Genomic DNA, 18,097 nt, shown 5'->3' on the forward strand with positions numbered 1-18,097 from the left:
TGTGTCAAAAAGCAGTAACTTCCCTTCTCATCTATGTAAGCTAATGACATTGACAGTTTAGCCAAGCTTTTGATCCATTTAAGTTTTGGAATGGCTAGCCTGATGCCTAGAGCATTAAGCACCTTCTTCCTGGTCTTTTCTTGTGTAAATAGCAGGCCATGGAGAACCTAATTGTATCACTGAAGTAAGAGTTATGGAGTGACAATGAGTTGGATTGTACACATTGCTCCGAAGAATTCATCATTCTTACCCGGCATGGTTAAAAAGGAGCTGTGGACTATATCAAGATGACTCTAAAACATCCACATGATGCCAAGTGCCCAGAAGTTTTCAAATAACCAATTTTTTTATGTTATATTAAAAAAAATCTATGCACATTTGGCTGAATTCTCACATTTTACCCAGATGTTTTGGTATCATGAAGACCCATAAAACTTTAGACCAGCTACTTACTAATCACAACCAGCAAGCAACTTTTTTCCTCAGCTGATACTGCTGCAAAATTATCAAGTAACTTAATCACCAACCCACGATTTCCAGATAATATGATTTTCGATATGCAAATAGAAAAATATTTCAGTAGATCTTAAGTGTTTTCAACTTCTTTAACCATAGTGCTACCTGCCAGGTATCCTTCAAATCATTTTTTTTTCAATCATTTCAGCAGTCAACATTTTGAAATAAGTCAACCATTTTGTCAACTATGAATAATAATATAATCAGTGCTGCATATTCAACAATTGCTTATTCCATTTCTGGATTGCCAAGGAACTTGTCTTTATTTTCTCACTTCTTGCTACCTGCTGTTTTCTGAGAATGAGTGAGAGAAGGGGCAAGAGATGAACTTGATTCTGTTTTACTATTATTTAGTGGTGATGCCAAAAACAAATCAACGGAGAAGAAGGTAGAAAAGGCAGTGAAATCTCATTAATTTGGAGCCCTGTAATTTATAATCTTTGATAAACTGGACAAGGACCAGTCTACAAGCTAACTTTATATTATCAGGGATGCAGCCAAGACAGATTTGTTAAGCAAATGAAGGGTTTGGACTAGATTGTCAGTTAAATTTTTCCCTTAAGAGAACAAACCTACAAATGTTGGGAGCATTTATTAGATATAATCATATTATAAATGTATTGCTAAAGTAGTGCTCACAAAAAACTCCAATAAGGCAATGTTTTATAGTGAGTTTGAATTACTAAATAGACTTAAAGTAATACAACTGTCATTCTCCAAACGGATTTTGTAATCCAGGACTTTTTTATTCAGACAACTCCTCCCCTCTGTTAGTCCAAATCAGTGAGGTTTAACTGTATCAGTTAAATGGCTGGAGAATTACACTTCTTTATTGTATCCTATCCCCAGTTAACCTGACAACTGGCAAATACACCACCATTATCTCATAGAGACAGTGAAATTTAGAGATGGTAGTGACTTTGAGAAGGTCACACAGCTAATGCTGTCACAAATCTCTATGGACTTTCAGAGTCACCTCTTGTGATAATATTACAGATTGCAATTTATCACATCTAACCACCCAGTGAGCAATGTCAATCTGACTGCATGTGATATATTTGCATAAAAATTAGGTTCATTCTCAACTACCTTGGTTATAAGGCAAATGGCATATGTAAGTCATTCTAGTGATCAGTACTGATTGCTAAAAATGACAGTAACCACAAAGATTGACATTTATAAATGCCTCTACATTTTAAAAAACACTTCCACACCTAGTATCTCTGAAGCCAGGGGAGGGGGAAAAAAACTCTATACTACTTATCCCTTTGTCTGTCTCCTGCAACCTTTAAATAATGATAAATGGGCAATTATGTTAAATTGTTGACTTTTCCCCCCTAGCATGAGATACTACATATTCTAAGCCTATTCTTCAAAAGTTACTATTCTATGGAAGGAACCAGCAACTTTTCAAGCTGTTTTAAATATGTATATGCTTAATCTAATAAAATAGATATTTCTTTTCTTTTCTGAACACAAGGAATTAATACAAGGTCAGTCACAAAGACCCTGAATCAGACCTACAGGCTAAACCTAAAATACTTCTTGGTTATACTAATTTTCTAAACCTGAGCTAATAAGGCCCAAACAAATCAGACTTGATCTTTCCTTGACGGACTCTAAATGCACAGGCAAGTATCATGGAAATTAGAGCTGTGGTTTGGGAGTTTTTAACCTGAAAACCACCCTTTTATGTTAGTGCTTTATTACAATGTGCGTGCAAATGTGGTAATTAAGAGCCAGTAGATTGTTTCAGCGATAAACCCAGATCACCAGGGGGTTGAGACACAACCAATGAAAGTCTGTCACTATAAATCACAGCAGAATAAGGATTTAGCTGCTGAGTTACCACAAAAACATGTCAGCCTCTCTCTATAGCTGCCTGTCACCTCAAATTTACAAATTCCCTGGAAAGAAGCACCATCATGCTTCATTCCCTTAATCTTGGGTAAAGGGCATCAGTTTAGCTTTCCTGCATAGCCCTACCTTTCTAGAGGGGATCTGGTCAGTGAAACAAGCTATTCATGACTGAGGTGACAAAGCATTATAAACCCTACGTCACCTCACCCTAGAATTGCCCTGGCTTTAGTTCTATCCAGCGTTTTAAATAGACTTTTAGTGTCCATATTTTCTAAGTTGAAAATCAGTGCACTTTGTGTGCTTGGGAGACATTGGAACAAACTGTTTAAGTGGGACCATTCTGATCCCTTTGACACAATGATAGTTATACCAAAGGTGCCTTAACTTGTAAGGCATATAGAGAAGTAAATGATGAGGGTGGAATACACAATTAAACTTTCATTAATTAAATAACTGGTTGGATGATCTTTATGATTTACAGAATATTGATAGAGAAACACAGTTTTATTATCTTCAAAAATATATATAGGGACTAGGTTATATTAGTCAATGTAATGCTAGTAAAGAACTTAGGGAACTTGTTTTAATAAATTCAAAATATGGCTTGCCATTGAAATTGTCAATAGTTGTGTTTCCTTTCTCATGGGTGCTTTTAAAGTGCCTAAAAATAGTTTGTTCTCTTAAGAAATTCAAACATGATTATACTTCCTATCACTAGCAATGTTTTCTTTTTATCCCATACATTTGCTTAGCAAGTCTTCTATTCAAAAATAATTTTTAAAAGTTATACTTCAGGATGGCCAATTTCCAAATGCCCTCAGTTCCTATTCAGTTGTATATAGGTAAACGAAGTGATACTCTGTTTCCCATATGTATAAATGAGATCCTCAGTTTTGTATGTATTTCTCCTCTCCATGTATGCCTACAATTCTGCTCTCCTATTGCCACCATCAATTAACCACTTCTCTTCTACATCCAGAAGCCTTTGACATTCTAGGGCCTTGAATAATGAATGTAAATCTGCATTTGCCTTTTACCTGCAACAAGATGGACCTTTTATTGCCAGGACACATCCCCAAAGGTAGACATTTTGGATGCCTAGGGTTAAGATGGATCCCAATGACTCTTTATTGACACTGTTATATGTGTAGGCAAGAATCATTACAGATTGATGACATTTCCTGGGTCTTAGAAGAAGTTCCTGTGAATCACCGAGACTGGTTTGGGATTGAAGAGTAGGGTGAGTATATTATGCTCTTCATTGGTTTGCATGTCTCTGTGCTGGTGCTGCCTCCTGGAAGTATGAAGAACCTGACAATTTTCTTTTCTGATAGTGACTAAATTTGCTCCTTGAACTTACTCAGGTCTTTCTCCCAAGATCAAACCCTCATTTTCTCTCAAGTGGCTGCTTCAAGCAAGGGACCTCTTTGCCTTAAGAACTGAATGAGTCCAGTGAACTGCCAAAGCCATTCATTTTGCCAGATGGTGTTAAAGAATAAATTCTGCCACCAGAAAAAAAAATTGTAATCTAAAAAGAAAACGTTTTTTAAATTAACCCATTCTAGTGATGTGTTAATTTTTAAATTGACTGTGTGGTCTTAACATGGTTTCTATTATTAAGACATAATTATTTGTCTTTGGTGTGATCTTGATAACTTGAATGTGTTTCTTATTGATAAATAATGACCAAGTGTCCAACACCAGAGCTAAAGAAAGAGCAGCAAGAGTAAAAGGCCAGAAGGTAAGCATGCTGTTATATAATTGCCAAGAGGAAAGACACTGTTGTTAATAGCAGTGAAATGGTGTATGTCTATGCCCTTTCTGTCCCTCCAAGACCAAATCAATTGGTTTCCTTTCATTTGGAGGGGAGGTTATAGAACCATACTCTCTGAAAGGTACAACAGCCCATGGAAAAGTAACATAAAAGAATGATACTGTTAAATTGTCTTTAATGAGGGTGGGAACTGAGGTTGGTTGAGCAGGGTGGGGGGCATATTTCTTTTATTGAGAACAATTGAAATTCTTTCTCTTTTGACTTTCTAGAGAGCGGTATAGCATTCGGCCCTTGGCACATGAGGCAAATCCCTATTGGTCAGAAATGGCAAAAATGTGGCCCAAGTCTAGATACATCTTAAAGCTTAATTTCATCTGCCTTTGAAGCAGAAATTTCTTAAAATATAGACATAAGGCAATAGTACACTTCATATTTTTTAAAAAATGGAAAGAGATCAAGTCAGAGGGAGAGACTGACTGCTGGTGTGTCCTGTCTAGCATCGCTGCTGGAAATGCAGATAAGTGAATGCTAGAATGCTTGCTAGAGGAGGGTAGTATGTCCCTTGGCATGGCAACCAGCTTTCAGATCTGATATATAGGCTCCATTTGATTATACCAATTGGGATGTGAGCTAAACTGATTATTGTTCTATGGGTTATAGTCAAGAGAAGGCTACTGGGGAAAAAACAGGATGCTAGTGCCCATCAAATTAAACTCTCAATGAATATTTTGCCTAGGGTCAGGGGAATGAACTAGACGTCTTCAAAAATACTTGTGATGTCAGTTTCTGATATAGATCAGTTTTTGTCTCTATTCTTAGTCTATGCCTCTCTTTCTCAGTGCCATTGGGTTGTCTAAAGAAAGCACACGTATACATAAGAAAACCCAACCAAATTTGATAGTTTGAATTTTTAATGGATTTTAAAACCACATTTTCAAGTGAATCATAGCAATTGTGTGCTAGGGAAAGGATCTGTAGCCACATTTTAACCAAAACTGGCTTTTCCAGGGGCTTAGCATATTCCCTGAGGTCCTTCTCTCTGTGGAGGACAAATGGAATAAGAAGTCTTCTCAGACGAAATGGATTATGTGAGATAGTCCACAACCAATAATGGTTTTGGATTCCTGATCTAGAGGGAGAGGTTGGACAAAGGCCCAGTTTGGCAGAAATCCATCAGTGAAATTCACAACTTGTAGAATCAAAGGGTCCATCACTTTTAATTTGAAAGCGTATCATTTGGAAATGCACTAGCTTTACCCACATATTTACAAGTGACTTCTGGGGTTGCTTTTCTCTAGCATAGATGCTCATCAATAAGTTCCAATTACTAGCATTCTCAGGCCCTTGGTAAAATGATTCAGAGCTTTCAAGTCTTAATGTTACACACATGCATTATTAAATTTGCTCTTTGCACTTACATTAAATTATGATCTCATTAGCAAGGAGTTAAATAGGTTTGAGCTACATTTGTGAACTACATAGATATAAATACTGTTTCAGAGGGAGCTTCAGCAGCTAAGCAGTGCATAACTCTACAAATCATTGTAGCTGCCCTTGTAAAATGAGGGTCGCATGAATGGCCAGAGTCCAATAATGCCAACAGTCAAATGTGTCTGTTCCCCAGTTCTGGAGAAAGCTCAGGCTTTCTTCAAGGGTAGAGGGATTGAAATAACTTAAATCCTCATTCTCATAGAATCTTTTATCCAGAAACCCCTGTGAAAAGAAATGAGTAGAGATTTTCTTTAAAAGGGCTCCAGATGCTAGTATAGTCCAGGGCCTATTTTGAACTGTCACAGGCTACAACAGCTATTATATGGAGATATAAATTCTTTCACTACATATATCCCAAGGCAAGCTACAGAAAAGAATACAAAAGACCTTAGTGTAAATTTTTTTACCCAACAAAGACTATTCTCTGCTTGGTCATCAATTGGCTTCAACTTAATTCATGACCTACCTGGGCAGAGATGTATACAGCTGCCTATCTGTACAGTAGGTCCTCGAATAATGACATGCTGTAGGAACTTAACTCTTGTTTGTATCAGTTAGCCTTTGGTAGTATTCATTTATTTATACATCATTTTGCTTAAAGTCACAGAACCTATCAACAATATTTTAAGTGAGGACTTACTGTACATGCCTGTGATTTCCTGAGTGATGCTAGGAACTATCCAGGAAAGGCTAGAAAAGCAAATAAGCTATTGGGAAAGGTAACTTGTCACCATTAAAACCTAAAATATCTTTATTTAAAAAGCCAGAGAAAGAGAAGATAGTTGTCCTCCCTCCACTGGCCTAAAGATAATTCTAATAAGTTGTGTTTTTTAAAAAAAAAATTACTACTTACCAAAAAACAAATATTAGTAATTTGGAATGAGGTTTGCATGAGTCATAGGGTGGGGGCAGGGCTTCCAGCTTAGGTTGTGATAAGGATCCATTTTCATTATCCACATATTGTGCTGTCAGAGCAGGTTTCTAATTAACTATGCAAATACAAAATTCTTGCTCATATATTTCTTTTACTTCTTTCTGGCCTCCTTGTCTTTCTCTATAACCTACATATTTATACATATATGTATCCTTCCTAAGGGCTTTATTGAAGATCTTCTGGCATCATCAATTAAACAGACATTTGTTCTTTAGGTGTCCCTGCTCAGAAAGGAGAAGTAAAGCCATTTAGAGCATAATATATCCTCTAGTCTCTTGGGTTCCTATATTTTTCTGGCCTAGAGCCATATCCATAGTACAAATTCTTATCTCAGCCCTTCCAGGATCACCATTTATGAAAATCAACTTGGTTGTTACTGTGATTCACAAGGCTATTTTTTCTCCTTTTCCACTCGGAGGAAACTCAGCACCCTGACACCACTCTCCACATTTCTTTGTTCATAAGAAAGAATCTAACATGGCTCCAACTATCTGTTTTAAGTATATTCTAAAATTAAAATTGAAAAATTGGACAGTTCTTTTCAAATGCATATATCAAAAATTATAGTTACTTTTAAAAATAAACAGTTTGTACTTTCAAAGGGAAAAAAATGGTGTTCTTATCATACATAATGCTGACTGGCTATCACTAAGATAACATTGAACTGTGAAATGGCTGGTTGGTACAACCCAGTGGTGTGCTGGGAAACTAGACAACCACCACCTGGGGTCCGATGCCTTGGTGAATACAATCTTTTGTAGCTGAGTTATTGCCAGATGTGGATGAGAGAGATACGTGGAAATTTGTATCAGTCAGTTATGTTTTCTTTTAAAATAGAAGTCATTTTTCAAAGCATTATTACCCCTATTTAAAAATAATAGACACCATTCCATGTCTGTTCTTCACACTCAGAAATCATCATCCTGTCACAGATCAACACTGCCTTCCCATAGTTTTAAATGGCTATCTAATTCACATTTACTTTTACCCTCTCCATCTGATCAACAATCCATGTACACGTTTGTGATTTAGCTTAAGTAAACCACTTATTTCTTAGGGAAACTTTACAGTCTTTCCCACCCTAAATACTTTTTAAACAAAATGGAACAAAAAGTTGGAGTTTGTAAACAGTTCTTTGTTTCATTTCCCATTTATCAGGAACCTGTGTATTTTAACAAGAAATGTTGCTCCAACTTAAAGGTATACAGTTCTCATGGGGGAATTTTAGGTAAAAATAACAAAAATACTTCTGGACAGAAAGACATTCCCAGGCCCCCTGAAATTACATTATATATCTCTCCTGTTCTATCCCTGAGCCTGCAACCCATGCTCTTGTCTTAGGAGGGTTCTCCTCAGCAAAAAGTTCATAGCAAGCCCTTCAGAGGAAAGAATGCCTAACTAATTTCCATGAGAGGAATCTTACCTACATTGTTTAATTCTTTCTGTTCTCTATTGAGGTGAGTACAATAATATTCCTGACTTATAATTCTCTTAGGTACCAGTTAAGGGCCTGCAGTAATTGCTCTGAAACATTACCCTGGAGACATATTGTTACAACACTGTGACGGGCCCCATCTGCAAGATATGCCCTTGCTAGGTCGATGATTATATGGAGTACAGTGGTCCCTAAAGAAGAATTATTATCTACATCCAAGCCTGAAGAACAAAAATAAGGAGAACTGCTACCCTTATGTGTGTTCCATTGGAGAATGCACAGTACGGAGTTGGATGTATATTAATTTGCCTTCTGGCCTGCCCCATGATTTTCTGTGCAGGCCTGAGCAGACCACTTAACCTATCTGTACTTCAATTCCTTTTCTTGAAAAGTAGTGATCATAAATTTACCTTTGTAGAATAATCATTAAGCTTGACCAATAATAATAGGTATAATAATTATGTGAAGTACTAGGCTAAACAACAAAATACTAGAAGAGAGCTATCTATTCAACAAATACTTATGGAGATAACTATTATTCTAAGTGGGGATACGAATACATAAGCCATGGTCTTTGCCCTTGGAAAGTATACAGTGCAGTGGGAGTTACAAGAGTTGGGCATAAATAATTAGGCAAGGTACAAGATGAAGGAAGGGAGGGAAAATATTGGAGTAGGGAGCAAAAATGGCTTCATGGAGAAAGTGATAGAAATTGTGTTCAGGTGTGTGTGTGTGTGTGTGTGTTGGAGGAAGGGTATCAATAAATTTGGTTGATTTGAATTGGGCTTAGCAGTGTATCCAGTAAGGTACAGTAAGAGAGAAAATTACAGCAGTTTTTCTCTGTTATCTTGGGAATATATTCCACTCCACAGCAACATAATGCTCTAAAACATTTGGTCTTTAAAGTAGTTTTTTTTTCTTCTTGGCAGCTATCCTAAACTTTTTAAATGGTATTATCTGTAATTTCTCACTGCAGCTTTTATGCTCCTGACTATGCTGCTACTTGAAATGTTTGTTTTTCTCCTTCATTTTTGTTTAGAAGTTCCCAAATACACATTGGTTCTCTGTCAGGTTTCATAAGCCCTGTGATATTTTTCCAATCAAAGACTAAAGTTCTAGAGTATATCATTTGACTGATTTCTCTAAAGTCTTGGGGCATCAGATGAGGTCTGGGTACTCTAAGGCATGGTTTCTCAACCTCAGCACAATTGATATTTGGAGCTCAGTTGTGAGGGGCTGTCCTGTACATAGTAGGGTATTTAGCAGCATACCGGGCCTCTAACTTCTAGATGTCTGTAGCATCCCTCTACACACTTGTGATGATGAAAATGACTCTAGACATTGCCAAATAGCCCCTGGAGGACAAAATGATCCCAAACTGACAACCATTGCTCTAAGATAACCTCCACTGTAATGTGGAGACCATGAGAGTGGAGAGCAGTTACCAGCCATTCAGTGGAAACCACTGGATGTCCTAAGGTAGGGATAGGTCATTTATCAGAACTAGGATGCTAAATTGCTGACATACTAGCCCTATGCATGGTGGCAGCCTAGAATAGGCCTGGCACAGGAAAAATCCCCCTTCCTCCAAAACCAGTGCTTCTCAAAATGTTTGTTCCAGAATTCTGTTATACACTTAAAAATTATAGGGAATCCTCCAAATTTTGTTTATCTATTAATATTTTGCATATCCAAAATTAAAATAAGAGAATTTTAAAAGAATGTATTCATCAATTCAGTGTTAAAATAATAAACCTAATATTTTAACATAATCAATGTACTTTTATAAAAACAATTATGGTTTTCTAAAACAAAAATAAATTTGCAAAGAGTGGCATTGTCCTGTGTTCTTGAAACTCTCTTCAATGTCTGACATAATATAAGAGAACAGGATTGTCATTTCCACTGCTTTACTCAACCTGTTGTGATAGCACATGTCATGTAGCCTCCAGGAAACTCCACTGTATATCATTAGTGAATAAGAATGAGAAGAGCAAGGATGTCTTAATATTATTATAAAAATAGTTTTGACTTCACAGACCCTTTGATGAAAAGGTTTCAGGGATCCTCCAGGGATTCTTGGGCCATGCTTTGAGAACTACTGCCCTAAACTAACATGTCACACTTTTATCGACCTGGATCATTTAAAGGTTGACAAACTTCTTTAAAACCCAAGAGCTCCAGGGACAGATCTTTATTTGGACCTTACGTCGGAGTACCTTTAACAGACTGCTCTGTTCCCAAGATCTAGTAATAGGAGCTGTACTGAAGAAATTGAATGAAGTAATTTGAAGAACACAGTACCTTGAGGGAAGATAGAGGCAAGTCAGGGCTTAGACAGCAGTCTGAGTACACTGGGTCCTTTGTAATAATAAAAAAGGAAGCACAGAAAGGAGGAAGAAAATGTGTTGTACTTTTTCCTATGGTCCTGATGCAATCAGTCATCCATATGCCATCAGAAAAGCATCTCCCCTGCAATCTGAGCCTAGATACCAGTGTCCAGCTTAAGGCATAGAGCACTGGGGGAGAGGTGATGGTGATAAAACAAAACAAAAAAAATGAGGAAAGGAGAGATAGAAGGGAGCCAGACAGTGAGGATTAGGGGAGAAGACACTTCCAACACTTATGTCAAGGCCAGAGATGGCCTGTCTGTCCTTTAAAAGTCTAAGACCTAAGTTTCACTGCCTATAATATCTTAAAGAGGCTCAAAGTTTTCAGTATATTTTGTTTCTTTGCATTATAAGCATCTATGGTTGGCATTTGAGAAGCCTAATACTGTGAGCATTGACTGAAGGAACTTATTTAAAATACAGAAGGACCTCGATTTCCTTGTGAGATACTAAATGCAGATATTCTGGCTGCCAAGCCCTGCACTAACTGAGAACGTGTCACCTCCATGACACTAAAAGTTTATAGTTTTTCAAGTCTCAAATACTGCAAAATTGCATATTATTTTTAAATGATGATACATTTCTCAAAATATCCCGGGTTGATATGCTCCCTCTGCTCTCAACAGCAAAGTGGGGAAGAAAGGAAATAGGTTTTAGGGACTTATTCTGATAGAGGCCAGATTGCTATGACTACAGGAAATCATGTCAGTGACAGATATATTGGTGCATTCAACTTAGGCAAAATAAGCTAAGAAAATCTATGGCATACTCATAATTACATAAATGTGTCTGCTGTCCTCCTTGTAAATTAGTGGCATTTAAACTAATATCACTGGTATTGGCAATATTGTTCACATGAATCTGAACACACAGTAGTTGATTCCCTTGTAATGAAATTATGCCACCTTCTATATATAATGCATTAATTATCTAAAGTTATTAGAGATACTTTATTTAAAATTCATTAGCTCTAGAAAGCCACCAGGGTAAAGGTCATTATTCCCATTTTATAGCTAAAGAAATTTCTACTTTAAAGTTTCTCGTACTTTGCCCAGTGGCTCCAACTGCATTCCTTATGCTTTAAGGTGTGGAAGACTAGGGAGCCGAGGCCTAGCTTCCTGGGGATGCACTACCCTCTCAGTTAAGAAAGTCTTATCTTCCCAGAACAGCTTACCTAAACTGTTCCTCTAGAGTGCTACCCACAGTAGCATAGTCAGTTTGCCATTTTAGGTCATGCCATATTAATAATCTAGCTGTAAACAATCTGGTTCATCCTCTGGTGACCTGAGTTGATCACAGACATAGGACCATCTCAGCAATATAGCCAGTCAGTAACTCAAAAACAAGCCATAGGCCAGTTCTACCACTGTTGAAAGTATTCCTCTTATCTGAAGAGCAGAGGTCTACATTATACTTTTAATACTAAAACCAGGATGTGTATAGGAATTCAGTTTGTAGAGTGAAGACATATATGGAATACAGTTCTTTCTGAGTTCATTTTCAGCTGGACAACATATTTGTGTAATAAGAGACAATCAATCAGAAGTCATGTTATTCATGCAGAATCTATTTTACTTCTGTTTGGATTCATCCTTTTGTCTCATTTCACATATGGAAATACTTCCCAACCTGGCTCAGTCCCCTTCCCCACTCCTCCATAGAATTTGCTTTCTGTCTGGAAGTACAACAAGACACCCAGTTAGATCAAACCTAACACATCTCTGTCACAAAGTTACTGCAAGCTGCTGCCGATGATTGTCACTTGAGGGGAGACCCTCCTCACCACACACAGCTCTGTGAGGAGTGCCTTTTTTTCTATCCTCATTATTTAACAGTGTGTGCCGATTACTCAAAGCGATATGGGCAGGCCCTGGTAAATATAGCGTTGCTATAGTGTTAACTTTTTATAAGGTAATGCTCAGGTTGCCTGCAGTGTCTAAAATTACTCTGTGGCCAGGGCCCCCTGCTTTATCGCTTTCTATAGTTTTAAAGTAGTTTGAAGCTTGAATAACATAAAATAACATAATATAATGTTATTTATGTTATTTCCCACGTGAAGAACGCCTGTAAACCTTGCAGTATTGAAACTCAGTGAACAAGGCATCTTAGACAAGCTGAAAAACAAATGGTGGTACGATAAGGGGGAATGTGGAGCCAAGGACTCCGGGAGTAAGGTCAGTCGCTGAAGGTCTTTTTGTACTGATTAGCAATCACATTTTGAACCACTGTTTATTTTCTACCCTAAAACAGCTTTCCTTCCCAACACACACTCCCTGACACAGTGGGACCCTTTTATAACACCAGTGTTAAAGGAATAAGGCAAACACCAACCTCATAGGCCTGCCATGTGACATCAACCATTGACTCTATAGAGCTATTGTTATGATTACAGGACTCAATCTGGCCCATTGCATTTCCAAATCTATAAAATAAGTAGCTGTGTTATAAGGGGGTTTTACTGTATTTCACATTTCCAAAGTTCAAAAAGAAAATATAACAACAACCAAAAAGAAAAAAGAAAGATCCAGTCGTGACAGTACTTTTTCTTAAACTTTTACAGTGTCAGAGACTTTGCCATTGTAAATACCTTTGGTTATTATTGTATTATGTCAATCCCATCTGAAAAGGGTCAAAGAAGTAAATAACAAAGACTGGTCTCTGTAAGCAGAATGATTAGCCTCCTCCCAGCTGCTGTTGTATTGAGTTCAGCATCTATTTGGATCTTGAATCTCATTAAGTCTGTCACACTTCTCTTTTCCAAAGGTGTCATTTGAATCTCTGTTCATAATACTTTTTAAATTTAGTCGCATGCTCCTTAAGGGTATACATTGTCAGGATGACATCACATTGATAAGCATGAAACACTCTTCCCTGCCTCCTTCCTGCCCCCCTTTGTTCCCCTAAGAAAGATTTTTAGTTCTGATTTTTGCCTTTCCTTTTTTTGAACTAATATTGTGGTATCAGTTAATTCATCTCATGAAATGCCACTCATTTTCCCTGTGCAGTGAACCATTTTGCTACTGGTTTTCTACACCCCACAACAGGGAATTCTGTAAAACTTAAGTGCATGGAACTTGAAACTGTTCTTGCTGCTACAACTTACATGGATTATGTCAAAGAACACTTTTCCCCCATCAAATACCAAGTACATATAAAAGTCTCATGGCAGGGGGAGGGCTACCAGAAATTGGTCCATTTCCTAATAGACTATGGAACATGCATGGAGATAGCTTCATCAGCTTTTTAAAGAAATGATCTACTGTTCCATAGGTGACAAATTCTTACCACTTGTCTAGTTGTTATTCATCCTAGAAGAATGACTATTTGCAAGGTTGTCATAGACATGAGGCATACACCTAACCTCTTCCCAACCATGTGATCCAATTCCAGTTGGCCTTTTTATTAAGGTTAACAAGTACAGGATTGACTCTATGAAAACAGAATCAAGACAAGGCCATATTGTCTTCACATTTAATTATTTAAATGATGCCAGGACTAGCTCAGCCTAACTAGCTCAATGCTCAGGACTAGGGCATTGAGTGTCAGCGATGGCTATCATCTGCTCACTGTGTTATCATTTGAATAAGATTCTCAATTCATTGACTTAACAATTTGGGTATTCCATTCAATTACACTCAGCAGCAAAATGGTTACATTCCTTCTAAAAAGACTACAAACTGCTATTTTATTTTATGTTTTTCAAAGAAAGGCTCCTGGCCCTTGGTGTGTCCTACCTCAAGGTAGGGCTCAAGGCACCAACTTTTTTCTTTCCATGGTTCAGAAGTTCAGTTTTTGTTTTTTCATACAGGCAGATAGCTCAGTCAGATTTGCACAGTTTGACCTGAAAGTCACTGACCAGCTTCCTCAATTTTTCCCCTATTTTGAGTACAAAGCAGATAAGCATAGTATTTTTAAAAACTATTTGCTACATTCCCTAGAGTAAAAGCTAAAAATGAGCCGGATTTTTTTTAAATCACCAGCCTCCTGGAAAAGCTTTCTCATTTGTATAGAGCCAATTCAGGACCCAATGGGTCCTCCTGGCAGTTTCCTTAAATTCTCAGGAAGTTGAAAGGGAACCAATTCTTTGTGCTGTGCCTTTGTGCCAGCAGCACAAAGATTTGCTGCCCTGAGGATGAATGCTTAGCAACCAGTCCCCAAAGGGAGCAATTTCTCAACCACCAGAGGAAAGGGGAGAGTCAATCCTTTTTAGACTAACCTTTGTGGAGTAACTCTCCAGATAAGAATATCAGGAACATCTAACAGTCTCACCTGGTATCTTAAAGACTAGTTGTTGGCAAGTTTGTCACAGGGAGAACAAGGGAGAAAGGGGGTGTTGCGGGGCAGAGAGGGGAAAGAGTGCTTCAAGTTTCCAAATGAAAAGAATGTTACATTTAGAGAGATTATGTCACAGCTCAACTCTGGCAAATGGTGTTTATTGTGTCTAGAAGACAAATAAATTGTGCTTGTGTTTACGCTTTTGATCCCATGGCCAAGCACTGTTTAATTTAGTTGTTGACACTATTTTGAAGTGCTAAAGGATTTAAGGAGTCAAATTAAAGAATATATTGGTGAGCATCACAAATGTCAACAGAAGCACAATTTATCATCTTGCTGGCCATTGTGAGGCATCAGTCAGTTGCCAGAGTTGAGTCATAACACTTACATCAATATTTAGTTATTTTACAACTTAGAACTATCCTATACTGTTGTAATCTATCATAATGTACCATTGCCTTTGTTTTCCCCAAGAACTAATCGTATTGTTCATTTCTCTTAGGACAAGACCAGCGCTCTGAGCCTCAGCAATGTGGCAGGCGTTTTCTATATACTTGTCGGAGGTCTGGGGCTGGCCATGATGGTGGCTTTGATAGAATTCTGTTACAAATCACGGGCAGAGTCCAAACGCATGAAACTCACAAAGAACACCCAAAACTTTAAGCCTGCTCCTGCCACCAACACTCAAAATTATGCTACATACAGAGAAGGCTACAACGTGTATGGAACAGAGAGTGTTAAGATCTAGGGGTACGGTTAAGGTCTAGTAAACTAATCAGTCTTACATTGCTGTGTGTTAATCTTTTTTTCTTTTTTTTGTTTGTTAGTTTTGTTTGTTGTCTCAAGCATTGTCTATTCTTTGCAACCATTTGATTCCTTGAAAACAATGGTTGTGCTTTCTTGTCAGGCAGTGGTGCTTTTCTAGTGGCATAGTTGTAATTATATTGTAGTCTGTGACCCAAAAGGAAAAAAAATTCTCTAGAATGGCACAGTTCAGTAGAAATATTTGTGAACTATATATGTGGCCACAAGTGTAATTTTAAGTGTTCTAATAGCCACATTTGAAATTAATTTAATAATATATTTTATTTAGCCCAATATATCCAAGATGTCCTTTCAACATGTTATAATTATAAAAATAAATGAGATATTTTACATTCTTTTCTTCATACTAAGTCTTAAAAACTGGGGTATATTTTGTATTCATCGCACATCTCAACTCGTACTAGCCACATATCAAGTATTGAATAGTCATATGTGGCTAGTAACTACCATATTGGACAGTGCAGCCCTAGAGAAAGCAACTGTTCTGGAACCTGTGTTAAAATAAGAAATGCAAATGGGGCACTGCCACCTTGAGAAATGCAATGATTCCATGGAGGAGCAGTAGTTCTCTTAAGTGTAAGCCTGAGACAATTTCTTTAATCTTTGAGTTCTTTTGTTGTCCCTTTCTTGGAATTAATAATACTCAGGTAAGCCTGTCCCAAAGAACGATCTAGGATCCTTGCTGCTGGCTGCCCCAAATTCATACTTATATGAACCTGACTGATACCTCCTTGACTCTGGCAGCTATAGCCAAACCCCACCACCACCATCACCAATAACTCAGATGTGTTCAAAGGCAAGCTTCAATTATGATAATGCATTAATTCTGGAAGTATATAAAAGAATATAGTCTTGTTACCTTCAAATGCATCTGTCATCACTAACACACCTCTCTGAAGTGGAACAGAACATTTAGCAGCTTCACAGGCCTTATTTTTGACCTCATGAGTTAATGTCAATGTGCTTGAATTTCTACAAATTCATTTTATTTCTTTTTTGATCACCTGATATTTTATGTTGTGAATCTAAATTAAGCTGGTTTTTAAATAATATTTAATCAAAATAAATAATTTGTCTTCACCATGGAAAGCATTATATTATTTCATACAGTTGCTGGTTGTTCTTTTCTGCTGCACACTGCAAACTTTTGCTACAATGTATTTAGTACACTGAACTAACCCACTAACAAACTGTCCCCATTGCATTGCTGAGCGTACAGTACATGGATTCATTTGTAATTAGCACTGTTTGCATGAAAGCATTTAATATGCTAGTGGGCTTAAAATACTTTATTCTTGATTAGGTTATATAGGCCCATTACAATTTTGGGCATAGTATTTGCTTTTTCATAGGATGGCACATGATTTCAGCCTAGCTTAATTATCCCAAATTCTGAGATACTGGCATCCAAAGAAATAATACACCTAAAATCTACATAACATTTTTCCACATGCTCAGCTCTATTGTATTATTTGAGGTAACGGATCAGAAAGTATTTTCCCTTTTAAGTAACTCAGACGACATGGAGTGACTTGTTTAAAGCAACTCAATTAGGTAGTGGCAGTTCTGAAACTAGAACCCAACCCTTCTTTCTCCCATAGCTGTATTCTTCATTAAACCATGCTGCCTGTAATCACCCATGGCCTGGTACTCCCTGGGAGCCTTTAAATCCCAATGGGATCCTATCAAACAGAGAGCAGATTCTAAATTTATGTCCCACTTGTTTACAAAAAGTCTTGAGGGGCTGACTTCACCAAACCTCCATACGCCCCATTTATGCACTCTACATGAGGCTGTATATTCAACCATTCCTACTTTTCCCCAGAAAGAATCTTTCTGAAATGAAAAGGTATCAGGGCTCAGGGTCACAGAGCCTCCAGATCCTCTTTACTACCAGACATTCCATCCAAGAATCTAGGTCCCTACTCCCCAACTACTATAGCCTCAGTGTCTTGTTAAAGCCTCAGAGCAGTGCTTCTCAAATGCCAATGTGCATGTGAGTCACCTGGGGATCTTATAAAAGTTACCCAAGGATCTGATTCAATAGGTCTGGGATAGCACCTGAGAGTCTACATTTCTCACAAGGTCCCAGGTCATGTTGATGCTGCTGGTCCAGGGAGCAGTAATATTCTAGAGGAAAATATCTTAGAGCATATAACTTAAGGAAAAAAGGGAAGTAATGAGGGAAGGAGGAAAAGAGAGACAGAAAAGGGATAGAGAGAGAGAACAAAAGGAAGAAAGGAGGAAATAGGAGGGAGGGGGAAAGGAAAGGAAGGAAAGGAAAGGAAAGGAAAGGAAAGGAAAGGAAAGGAAAGGAAAGGAAAAGGAAAGGAAAGGAAAGGAAAGGAAAGGAAAGAAAGGAAAGGAAAGGAAGGAAAGAAAGGAAAGGAAAGGAAAGGAAAGGAAAGGAAAGGAAAGGAAAGGAAAGGGAAAGGGAAAGGGAAGGGAAAGGAAAGGAAGAAAATAAACTGAGATGAGCAAACTTTTGTGCAGAATGTTGTCCTAAAGTAGTGGCCCAAAATATCAAACCTGAGAAAAGAGCTGCAGAAATGAACCTGATACAAGTTCTGGCTCTGGCTGCCATTTAGTCATCTTGG

At 37.6% G+C, this 18,097-nt stretch overlaps 1 protein-coding gene across 3 annotated transcripts in view; it reads left to right on the forward strand.

The window, feature by feature from the left end:
* GRIA3 (glutamate ionotropic receptor AMPA type subunit 3) overlaps positions 1 to 17,704 on the forward strand; it is a 394,073-nt gene extending 376,369 nt beyond the window's left edge. Inside the window, exons 15-16 of one of the 3 annotated variants that reach the window (XR_004901045.1) lie at positions 12,460 to 12,574; positions 15,178 to 15,308. Coding sequence is in view for 2 of the 3 variants with exons in the window: in XM_028522764.2 (XP_028378565.1) it covers positions 12,460 to 12,574; positions 15,178 to 15,423 (361 nt within the window). In the remaining variant the exon portion in view is untranslated. Of the gene's footprint in view, positions 1 to 12,459; positions 12,575 to 15,177 lie in introns of all 3 variants that reach the window. The other 2 variants (XM_028522764.2, XM_028522765.2) reach the window with 2 other exon arrangements.
* Positions 17,705 to 18,097: the final 393 nt, after the last annotated feature.

Source organism: Phyllostomus discolor, chromosome X (genome assembly GCF_004126475.2).
Source record: "Phyllostomus discolor isolate MPI-MPIP mPhyDis1 chromosome X, mPhyDis1.pri.v3, whole genome shotgun sequence".
NCBI lineage: Eukaryota > Metazoa > Chordata > Mammalia > Chiroptera > Phyllostomidae > Phyllostomus > Phyllostomus discolor.